The sequence below is a fragment of the Hydra viridissima genome, unplaced genomic scaffold (genome assembly GCF_058129835.1).
Source record: "Hydra viridissima isolate aposymbiotic clone 2 unplaced genomic scaffold, HvirCarnegie_v1 scaffold_4, whole genome shotgun sequence".
NCBI classification, from domain to species: domain Eukaryota; kingdom Metazoa; phylum Cnidaria; class Hydrozoa; order Anthoathecata; family Hydridae; genus Hydra; species Hydra viridissima.
In genome coordinates this window covers 12,532,344-12,544,600 of record NW_028324303.1, presented here as the reverse complement: position 1 = coordinate 12,544,600, position 12,257 = coordinate 12,532,344, and the positions used below count along the sequence as shown (strand labels likewise).

Below are 12,257 nucleotides of genomic sequence, written 5' to 3'. Positions count from 1 at the left end.
TTTTATATTATTATTGTCCAAAAATTCATTGAAAAAATAACCTAATTTTAATGGGATGACAATTTTAAACTTTTTGGAGTTTGCATTTTTGATTATCGGTTCATTTTTTTAAAAACAACTGGTATACAGTAGAATCTCAGTCGATGTTTCGTTGTACAAAAAACTATTTCCATCGCTTCTCGTAAACAACTTTATAAAAAAATGTCTTTCGATAATAATGAACTCTTTTTGGCTTTTTCTTTTTCACTGAATTCTATAATTAACTTATAATTATTTTATAATCAACAAAAAATTTTAAAGAAAAATTTCCCAAAATCTATTAATTAATATAATTAGTAAAATTAAATAATTTATTAGTATAATCAATAGATTTTTATATTCATTTTTTATATTTTTTGGTGTTCAAACCTTAAAGTAGAGACGCATAGTAAGTCAAAATTCAAAAAAAAAAAAAAAACTGGCAAAAAAAAACCCCCAAAAAATAATAGCTAGGAACTATTAAATTGAGTTATAATGTAACTAATACTCCCAAAAGACTAAAATTAATTGTTTTTTGGTTTATTTTTAAGAATTCGCCTTTTTTTGCACCTTCTCTTGAGACTAGAATTAATTGTTTTTTGGTTTATTTTTAAGAATTCGCCTTTTTTGCACCTTCTCTTGAGACTAGAATTAATTTTTTTTTGGTTTATTTTTAAGAATTCGCCTTTTTTTGCACCTTCTCTTGAGACTTATTACTTTATTTTTTTTTATTATGAAACTCGCGACTCCTTGATTTTATTATGGACCGAATCCCGACTCCGAATCCCGACTCCGACTTTTTCATAAGTAACCAATTTGTAACAACAAATTTACTGTAGTAAAATGTAAACATCTGGCTATTTGTTAATACTAATATTTGTGTTAAAGTTTAATATTTTAATGGTAATATTTGGCTATTTCATCACTATGATACAAATAATCCAACCACTTAGTGCTTTGAACAATATTTATTAGAAAACAATTTCTGAACAAACAACTTTTCTGAACTCTTGTTATGCAATAAATTCTTATGCAGCCGCTAATAACATTATGAATTTGTCAAAATCATGTTTGAAATATTGTCAGTTGGACAGAAAGTACTTGTTCTTCTTTAAGTTCATATTCTTTAAGAATCTTTTCTACTAAGACCCGGAGAAATTCGCTGGTGTGATTAGCTTTGGTGTCTTTTACTGCCAATGTCTTGGTAACTGCTTTATTTTTTTCAAAAAAGAAAACAGACATTGATTGCAAAATAGTTCACTCTTTTAAGAAACACAAAGCGTCCATTGAGAGATTCATTAAGTTCTTCTTTTTGTTTAACGATTTCTTCAATCACAAATTTTCTAATACTCTCTCTCTCCAGAGAAACAAAGTTGATTGAATACTTGCAGTCTTTCTAATTCAAAGTTAATTGAATACTTACAGTCTTTCTGTTTAGAGCAGCTCTTTGGTACTTGGTGGTGGCTAGCCTAGCTTTCTACTGAGAATATGTAGCACAGTGTCAGACAATTTAAGTCGGGAGTTGGGGCATCGTAAAGTTATCTAGTTTAAGGGATGGTAGAGGAGAGCGCAAGGGAGATGATGTATGATTCTCAGTGATAAGCAGCAAAATACCCTATTGCTTATCACTGTTTTAAAGGCCTTAAAATAACATTTCAAACTCCTTGTCCTCCAGTTGTTGCAAACTACAATTCCCATTATCTGGATATCCTACAGCTTTCAGAGCATCCTGGAACTTATTGTTTTGTAACAACTGGAGGGCTTGAGCTTGATACTTGTGCTTTGACTGACAGAACATAAAAATTTTAATGAACAACATCTATAAAATCCTTATGAAAATTATGAAACTTTGAAAGATTTTTTTTAAGCTGGAGTCGGAGTCGGTACAATTTTTCCTACTCTGACTCCAGTCAAAATGAGCTCCGACTCCGACTCTACAGCCCTGCATTTAAGGCTGATTTGAGTAAAAACTAAATTTCTAAATTTAATCTTCTAAATTTAATTTGAAGACATATGTTTAAGATATTTGGTAACTATGAACAAAATTTTTGACACTGCATTTTGATTTTAGATTGTCATTCCTAAGGTTTTGAAAAAAGTGCCCAAAATTGATTTTTTTATTTGTTTAATCATAAGTTCGGTTGAAAAACTAAGACGTTCCACAAGATTCCATGGTACTTTAACATTTTCTATTCACAGATATACATGAAAGCAGAAAAAAAAAAAAAAAAAAAAAATCAGTTGGCCAATTCAATATACAACCTTTTAAAAAAAGTTAAATGTTACATTTCGCATTCTCAAACACATGCTCAAACAAATCATGCTAATTTTCAAACCTCATAAACCAAAAATTGCATGATTTGACAGTCTACAGCCTGAATTTAACGTTTAAAATTAAAACTTATGTACAAAATAACGAATAATATTTAATTGGTTATATTCATCATGAAAAGAATACATTTAGTTCTTATTATTCAAGAGTTAGAAACTAATCAAGACAATTTACTTGAGACTCTTCTACTTGAGTTTAATAGATTGAAGGATCGAGACCATGAAAATATTGATGACAAGATTTTTGTCCAAAACTGTAAATTTAAATGTAAATGTAAATCTAAATCCAAGTTACTGAAACATTCCTCAAGACTTCTGGAACATGAGCGAACCTGGTTGGATAAATATCTAACAGTTAACAGAAAAGAAGTTGCAGCAGGTCCAGGTAGAAAGAACAAAGGCTGGGAAGATTTAAGTGAGAAAAGCAAAAGATCAATTGCATTCAAACCAATCCAAAAAGTAGTTTACTCACTTAAGTATTAAATATTATCTTGTTTAAGGTTGCCAAGTTGGCTGAACATCTTTCTGAAGCATTAGCTTCAATAAGAAAGGCCTCTGGAGATCCTTTCTGGAGACATGAAAGATGGAGGTTAGTTTCTCGATAAAAATGAAGAGTGAAGATGCCTTGAGCTTAAAAATTTAATGTGAACTTTTTGATGAACAGTATCAAGTTATCAAAAGTTCATCCATAATACAGAAGCAGATATTTATCCTTCACTTCATGAAATTTAGAATGAAAGACAGAAAAGTTATCCTGTGGGTGTAGTTATGACAAACATCTGCTTCATCAGAGTATGATTAAACATTCTACAGAGTGTGTTTAATCATAATCTGACAAGGATACCAATTTTTACTGAATGTCAAAACAATGAGAGTATTTGCTAAGAGTGGGGGAAAGTTTGAAGGTGTATTTCACTTTAAAGGAGGTTTTGATTGTGCCTCCAATCAAAGTGCGTATAGACAAAAATATTCTGATACAAATAATGGCGAGGCCCAAGTTAACGAGCAAAGTCTTTTTCAGACAGTTGTTTAACTTAAATTAACCATCATGAAGGAAACAGTATGGTTGAATAAGAAGCCCTCTAGTACACATTATTCTAGACCCCTACATCAATATTTGATGGTAAAGTGGTGAATGATCTCACTAATACTCTATCCTCTCGATCATATAATGTTTGTAGAGCTAAGCTCAGTGAATTTAATAATCCAGTATCGATCAGATCTAAACCAGTCAATGAAAAGGCTTAATCTTTGGGCCTTTCTACTCTGCTTTGCTGGCTCAGATCTTTCGAGTATATTTTACATTTGGAGTACAATATGGACATTAAAACATACTTTACCAAATCTTTGTCTGAAGCGTCAGTAAAAAATAGAAGGATATTTGAGGAGCCCATCTGCAAAACGCTCTAAGTCCAAGTAAATTGATTTTGAGAAATCGAAGGAAAACTGCCCCACGTTCCAAAAAAAATCGTGTTCGTTAAATTTGTATCATTAAATAGACACTATAAAATCACAAGCATAAAAAAAAGTGCTACTTTACAGGATCTCGAAATAAACCTTTTTGAAATATGGACTTATTTTGATAATGTCAGTTGGACTTAGATTATTTTGAAAATGTTTGGTTAAATTCTCATGGCTTGTTAGTTTATTAAAAAGCATTTGATGTAATTATCAGTTTGAGGACCGCAAATCCTAACATCAGTTTGCTCCACATATGAGTTGAACTCTGAAAGAATTGGTTAATATTGCTATGAAACTACGGCTCTAGAAAAGTGTTCTTGTTATGTGATTCCCCCGACTGTTCATGAGCTTCCAGAACATGGGATTCAGATATCTGAGGCACAGGAGGCTCTGAATAAGGAAATTCGCAAAGTTAGATTGAACCTACAGCCAAGATATTTAGACAAAATGTTACGAAACAGTACTAATACCTCTTGATCAGAAGTGATTCTGTAATATCTATTAGTTTCAAAAAAACACAAATCTGAAAAGATAAGACGATACTTTGGTTTTTTGAATCCCAAGTTTTTATTTTAGTTAGTATAAGTACGCGTTTTAGTTTCAGGAACCCAAATTTTATTAAGTTAATCATTGTGCGTGTAAAAGACTCTAATACGCACACGCGTGTTATAGTACGCGCCTTAAATACCTAAATTTTTTATTTGAATTTTTTGTTTGCGCGCGATATTAAATCTAACACGTGTACGCGCGTATTCCGTATTACGAAAGTTTCTCTCTTATAACAAATTTAAATCTTATGATCCAAAAACGCTGGTATTGATGTATCACATGTTTATATTTGGTCATATAATTTTTCACCTTTCTACCTCATTGTGAGACGTTACGAGTAAACTTTTCTCTATTTGTAACGCAGTTAGTTTATCATCAAAATGAAGCGTGACAGTATTATGAAAAATATACTGACTATCAATTCAAAAACATTAACACTTGACATCAGTGTATTGAGTATTTCTCAAGAATCATTTTTTGAGCCATTTTTAGAACTGCACAACGAGCTAGTAAAAAATAATTCAAACCAGATAGGAAAAGAACCTGTGGAATTCACCTTCGCCAAATCGATTAAATTTTGTAAATCGATAGTCGTTTTCTTTTCGTCAATATGAATCTCTATGTAAATCGTAAAATCACGCATCGTCAAGTTTTCGTTTGTTCGTTACCATTTTGTAAACTTCAAAATGATGGTTTAATCCTTCCTCACAGTGTATTTTAAACACACTCTGCAACCCACCATTCGTGATATTTGATTTATGAAAGAAAACTCTGCGTATGCGACTATGAAGTAGTGCCATGCTGCACCTAATTTCACGCGAATTCATTAACTTTAATCTAGCTGTTGAATTAAAGGAGTATGGGCACGATAATTAACAAGTAAATGAGAATCATTTCATCTATGACGATAAACTAACTTGGAATAACTAAGAAATTAATCGAGATTTTAAGATTCTTTTACTAGATCTTAAAAAATTTTGATCAATTACCACGCGTATATGCTTGAAAAAAAAAAACAAAAAAAAAACGATACATTTTTATTCGTAGTGACCATACTTCTTTAAATTTAAAAAGTCCAAGTAACAAAAACACAATGAAAAATTTGATGTAATTTAAAAAATTTAATAACGGAGGAAATACGATAAGTACTTACATTACACAAGGCTCATGGGATAGATAAATATCGTATCCTGTGCAAAGGTATCCAGTTTTTAAATTTTTAGAGATTTTACTATTTGAAACTGAGATATCATTAGCTGAAAAGTCGATGACACAGTACCCATCGTCATTAATCTTGTATTTCAAGTTATAAGCACCACTATCTTGTAGCCAAGCTATCATATCTATAGCAACCATAACTGCATGCTTCAAGGGGTCAGATTCTGTGCAATCATGTGCTGCCGCTAAAATTGAATTAGTATCTGGGTTCACAATGACAGCGGCAGAAGAGTTCTAAAAAATTAAAATATACAAGTTTGATTTTAATTCAAAATAGTTATGAAATACAGGTTAAAAATTCTTTGTTATAAATCTATACTTTTTTTGCTGATATTTCCTGCACTAGATGCATCAGTTCCAAGCTTTGCCTGACTTCCACTTCTTTAAAATTAGTTCCATCGATAATTTCTTTTAGTCTACAAGAAAAGGAAAACCGCATCGAGCATTTGGTTTTTTTTTTTTTTTTGAGGATTAGTATAATATTTGTAATCAAAATGATAACTTTTTTTTCCATAAATAGTGCATCTATAGCCTTAAAACTCATTACATTATAATATTAGAAAATATTACTTCTATAGATTACAAGTGACATAATTCCAAAGTTAAAATATTAAAATTGATATATTGTTAAGTTTCTAACACAAAAACATGTGTATTAAAACGAGAGAACAATACAATTTATTTTCATGAAACTGTACTGGCCAATATTTAGATGCTTCTAGAAATTGCTTCCGTGTGAGTGGAGGAGATTTAGGTACACAGCACTCAAAGAATGTTTCAATATATCCATGCAAGCGATTATCTCCAGTTAAGGAGCCCACATTTCCAATTAAAGATACCAACCCAATAATGACTAATAGTTCTAAAACAAAAAGAAAGCCAAGTGAAGATAAATACAAAGTCTCACTTTGTATTTATTTTTTATTATTTAATATTGATATATAATACTATTAATATTTTCTAAATAAAGATAACAATTTTGTAAGATACTTATCACAACAATCGACACTTTTCGTATGCAGTGATTTATAATTAACTACCTTGCAACCAGTGATTCATAATTAACTACCTTGCTTATCATCAACTGGCTTAATTCTCTTTAAATGATTTAATGATGAGTCAAAAGGGTAATTTTCTTTTAGAATTTCAAGAATTTGTTTAGTGTACCTCCTTTCCTTTATGATGCCAACATAAACAGAAACTAAAAAAAAAAAAAAAGAAGTTTTTATTTCAATTACAAGGTGAAAGGATAAAAATAATGTGTGAAAAACTAGTTTAGGCAAGATCATTTAAGCACTTTTATTAATAAAAATAGAGGTAGAAACTCTTCAAAATAACAAGTTTATGTAGCAGTAAACTAAAAGAAACTAACCAGTTGACACTGACTGTGTAAGATTTTCAGCTAAAATAGGGATAAAAAACAACATTCATAGTTTATCTAAAAATATTTATTTTAATTTATTAATCAAAAAAAACTTTAACATGAAACCAAGTTTGGCCAAAACCAGGGAATTTTAAAAATTCATATTTTTACCAAATGTTACATTATTATATTATCATCTCTATCTTAAATATTTTTTGAAGTATATATTTCTAAGAAATTTAAAGAAATATGAAAGCAATTATTTACAATAAACATTTAAACAACAAAAAATATACAACAAATGCCACAGATGAAATAAGCATTATGTAGAAAATCTCTTCAGCAAGCTGAAAACAAGAAAATTTTGAAATCAAAGAAGAGTCTATTAGTTTGATACGGTTATGAATATTAAGAATTTGGTATTCAGTTAAACCATCTCCCAAAGCAATTGCTGTACTCAGGAAACAGTCAGATGTGTAATCAAGGAAACCTTTTAACTCTACATACACAAATTTTTTAATACGCTGTGGAGACACACCAATATTTCGCATAATAATGCCCACAAATGCATCATCAACACCAAAGATAGGAATCTCATCAGAAGCATTTAATACCACTGGTAAAAGATCACCAGAGAAAATATACATGCCTCCACGACAAAAACTAGGATATTTTGGTTCATTAAAATCTTCATAAGACACAAAATGCTTGTGGTTTATATTTCTCATCACTTTACCACCATGATAAGGGACTCCTCCATAAAAGCGTTTTGTTTTGGATGAAAGAACTTGCAGAATAAGACGAGGTAAGTGCACAAAAACATCATCATCAGATTTAAGTATATAATTTGGAAAAATATAATGAGCCCACTTAAAGGCAGAAAGCAATTTAAAAGTAATTGTTTTATATGTATCTAAATAATCTACAATAATCATATCGTTGTAAGTTTCAGCTTCATGAAACAAAGTTGTTTCATTTGAAGCCATTCTCCCAACCATGAATACTCTCATGCAAGCAACTTCTTTCGGTATAAGCTTAGATTCATAGTACAGCCCATGTAGATTGCCACAATCTCCCCATGAATTACGAATCGCATTTCTTCTCCCATAGTTATATGGAGATGAGCTAATTAAAAGTAACAGTTCAGTTCTTCTTAAATTTATTTCTGGAGAAATGAGAGTTTTAGGAATAAGATGTGTATAAGGTTTATTTGATGTAACAGCTTGTTTTTTAATTGTTTCTGCAGGAGAATATAGAGGGTTTAACTTGAAAATAAAGCTGGAACTTAAAAAGAAAAAACAAAGTACTGCAATTACAGCAGCTGCTATAAATAACAATAATAATCTCGTCATTCGATATCGACCAAACATGCTATATTACTACTTTGTCAAATTCAGAGGAATCATTCTAACGAACCCGAAGCACATAAATATGATTTGAAGTGCACTGTAGTAGTTTATCACCTCCGCCTGATTTATCACCTCCCTCCATAGAAAACCTAAAACGAGGTTGCGCTTTCAGATAATAGCTGTTAGAATTGTGCCTAATGCGTCCGTTTCAGCGCAATAAACTTTAATAACAACAACTAAAAGGAAAGACAAGGTCAACAATTCTAGAAATTAAATTTACTCGGTCATGTTGTGATGTTCCAACTTTATATTTTTAAAAGGTATTTAAAGAAAAACAATAGTGATATAAGTTATATTATAACTTATAATTTTAAATTAACTAGTTATGCATTTTTTTTAGAAATACTTTAGAATTTGTTTTATATGTGGCTGATTTATCACCTCCTCCTAGTAAATTACTTATCTTACTTCTGGTTTATCACCTCCTCCCCCCCCCCCCCTAGTAAATTACTTATCTTACTTCTGATTTATCACCTCCTCCCCCCCCCCCCCCCTAGTAAATTACTTATCTTACTTCTGATTTATCACCCCCTCCCCCCCCCCCTAGTAAATTACTTATCTTACTTCTGATTTATCACCTCCCCCTAGTAGAATAGTGTTAGAAAAGTATTGAGCGATAGTGATAAAAATTATACAAACTACTGATGTATTTTTGTTGTAATTTTTTTATAATTTCTTATGATTTATTATCTCCCTCTAGAAAATTATTTATCTTACTTCTGATTTATCACCTCCCTCCTAGTTGGATAGTGTTACAAGAGAATAGAGCGATAGTGATAAAAATTATACAAGTACAAATTACCTAGTTATGTTTTTTTGTCGTAAATTCTTTAGAATTTGTTTTATATATGGCTGATTTATCAGCTCCACCTAGTAGGGTAGTGTTACATGAGTATTGAGCGATAGTAATAAAAATTATACAGCCTAGTTGTGTATTTTTGTTGTAAATTTTTATAATTTGTTTTATATGTGGCTGATTTATCACCTCATCTTAGTAAATTATTTATCTTACTTCTGATTTATCACCTCTCCCCTAGTAAATCACTAACCTTGCGAAAGTGATTTTATCATTTCCAAATAAAATTTTATCTTTCAATATTCACTCTAACTCCATAAATAATGCAATAAGATTTTAAAAAGAAAAGGTGTTTTTACGCAACATCCCTAGTCAAAGTGCCATCATAATATATTGGGATATTGTCTAAAAACATCTTTTTAACCTTTTATTTGGAGAGCTGACATTTTTGTTATCGACTACTAATACATTTTGATAGTAGTTTTAATTTTCCACACATTGGTTTTTCAATTTTTTTTTTGAGACAACTTATTGTTCATGAATGTTTTTTTTCTTTGGTAATTTATATAAAATTTTATTGCAGATCTTCATGAATATACTTCATAAAAGAGATGTAGTTCACTGAGGAGGAAAAAAAGACTTCCAAGGCTGTACAATCTTCACACTTCCAAGGCTGTAGCGATCAATTCATCAATCTATATTAATGAATGTTTAGAAAAACGACTTCTTACATTTATTCACAAGTATCATGGAGACTTTAACTATTTATTTTGGCCAGATTTAGCAGGTCTCATTATTCTAAAGATTCTCTAAATTGGATGGACCAATATGTCTATTACGTTGATAAAGAATCCAATCCCCCAAATGTGCCTCAAGCACGACCAATTGAATATTTTTGGGGACATTTGGCACAGAAGGTTTACAAGGGAGATTGGCAAGCTTCAACAGAGCAAGTTTTGATTGCATTAAACTAAAACTACAAGAAATTGATTTAAACTTTTTACAGTCGCATATGAAAGGCGTCAGAGCAAAATTGAGATCAATTGCAGATGGTGGTGTTTTTTCATATAAAAAATGATATATTTTTATTAAAAGATAAATACTTTATTTAAAAAAAATATAATAGTAGTTTGTTTTTTTATTTATAAATAAGTTATTGACGTTTTTATTTTGTCCGATAACTTCCGCATCACCCGTTACAAACTACAAATTTATGAAGTTTTCATATGTAAAATGTTAAGTTAAAATTTTTAAAATATATTTAAATGAGCCGGAGAAAAAAGTTAGGAGCCAGAGCCATAAGTTGAGGATTACTTAGTCAGAAAACTTAGCCAAAAAAAACTTAGGAGTTCAAACAAAGTTGGAACCGAAACCTGATCTGTCAGGCGAGTATAAAGGCAAGTATAAAATAAGACACCTACGGATTTCATTTTCACTTGTATTTATTTTTTAATGTCTATACTTTTACATTTTCTATCAAATTTATTGAATTTAAAATTATAAGTTATAATATAACTTATATCACTATTGTTTTTCTTTAAATACCTTTTAAAAATATAAAGTTGGAACATCACAACATGACCGAGTAAATTTAATTTCTAGAATTGTTGACCTTGTCTTTCCTTTTAGTTGTTGTTATTAAAGTTTATTGCGCTGAAACGGACGCATTAGGCACAATTCTAACAGCTATTATCTGAAAGCGCAACCTCGTTTTAGGTTTTCTATGGAGGGAGGTGATAAATCAGGCGGAGGTGATAAACTACTACAGTGCACGCTATTATTAACTTTAGCGGGGTAGATATAAAGGTAAGTCCGACGGAATCGAATCAGAATTACAAAATTCATTTTTCGAAAAAAAACCTCGATTTTTTCCTTACACTCACATAACAGTATTACAAAAATTACGTCATTTTCCATTTTATGTAACAATAATAATGAAAGAGACAACATCCCTTTTGGAATTTAGGTCAAACCTTTATATTCCTATCTTTGGAGTTCCACTAACACATCTTCATATTCATGCTTTTGTCAATATTGTATGAAAATGGTATTGAAAATGTCGAAGTAGTGTTAGTCCCACTAACAACCTTTGGCATTTACAACGTCAGTTTGTTCCAAGTAAAAAAGCGCTTGCTACGAATGAGGTTCAGAGAAAGGTAAGTTATAGCATTCTTTTATTCTTACAACTTTAACGTATAAGTTGGTGCTAACAAACAAACAAGTTGTAAAGAAAACTAAATATCTACCAGAAAAGACAATTCAGCCATCAACTATTAATTTGGAAACATGAAAACTCTGATTTTAATGAAAAAAGGTCAAATTGACGTCACCAAATTTAGAAGAACAGATTTCAAACAAATGGTCAATTGATATGGAATATAAATCAAATTCCAATTATTCATTTTCAATAGCTTGGTTATTTTAAACATAAAAACCTGGTCGATTGTATTAAACTCAAAGCAGCGTTTCAGAAAAACTAAATATTTCCGGTACTTTCAATATAGATGGAGGAAAGGGAGAAGTCAGCTGTATTCACTCTATTAGCATGAACAAGTTCAGCAATAATTCGAACATTTTATGCTCACGTGATACTTGTTAATGAGTTGTTATAGAATGGTATGTGTTTATGTTGACTGGTTAGTTTTTAGTCAGTGTAAAAGAAAAATGATTCTCTATTCAGAAAAAAAATCTGTCGATAGTCATTAAATCTAGAAAATATTGATTTTATGGCAAAATCAACTTGTTGCTGACCTTTATTTTAAGGGCACAGAAATGACACAATGTATTTTGAATAATGACTCAGAAGAGATTGCAACTCTAGTAGCAGAATTTGAAGCAAAAAAGTTCAAAATACTCATGACAATAAGATTAGCATCAGAAATAATTTATACTTTAACGTAGTGATTTATCTTTGTTTTTTAACAAGTTTTTTGAAAAATGAAATCCAAGGGAAAAAAAAATGTTATTGAGAAATTATTTACCAACTATTAAGTTTACTTGCAAAAAACATTGAGAACAATCATTTCATGTTTGTACAAACACTTTTATTAAAATTTTTTATAAGCAAAACGTTGCATTGGATTCTGTGAGGATAGGTGTAGAGTGGAATCTA

The 12,257-nt window shown here is 30.4% G+C and overlaps 2 protein-coding genes across 3 annotated transcripts; both read right to left on the bottom strand.

Moving 5' to 3' along the window:
• Positions 1 to 4,626: 4,626 nt before the first annotated feature.
• Positions 4,627 to 7,082, bottom strand: LOC145182460 (tRNA-specific adenosine-34 deaminase regulatory subunit adat3-like). 2 transcript variants are annotated; one of them, XM_080057589.2, is made up of 6 exons: positions 6,950 to 7,082; positions 6,647 to 6,778; positions 6,253 to 6,439; positions 5,897 to 5,993; positions 5,513 to 5,811; positions 4,627 to 5,166 (listed from the first exon to the last, which is right to left on the bottom strand). In XM_080057589.2, exons 1-6 carry the CDS (start codon positions 7,002 to 7,004, stop codon positions 4,995 to 4,997), a joined length of 942 nt encoding a protein of 313 aa, XP_079913715.2. In that variant the 5' UTR covers positions 7,005 to 7,082; the 3' UTR covers positions 4,627 to 4,994. The 2 variants fall into 2 exon arrangements, with proteins under 2 accessions (XP_079913715.2, XP_089939782.1); XM_090083656.1 differs by lacking the exon at positions 6,950 to 7,082 and having other exon boundaries at positions 6,618 to 6,722.
• A 22-nt stretch (positions 7,083 to 7,104) lies between these two features.
• LOC145182459 (beta-1,3-galactosyltransferase 5-like) lies at positions 7,105 to 8,310 on the bottom strand. The gene has a single exon (XM_080057588.2). It carries the CDS (start codon positions 8,308 to 8,310, stop codon positions 7,204 to 7,206), a length of 1,107 nt encoding a protein of 368 aa, XP_079913714.2. The 3' UTR covers positions 7,105 to 7,203.
• Positions 8,311 to 12,257: the final 3,947 nt, after the last annotated feature.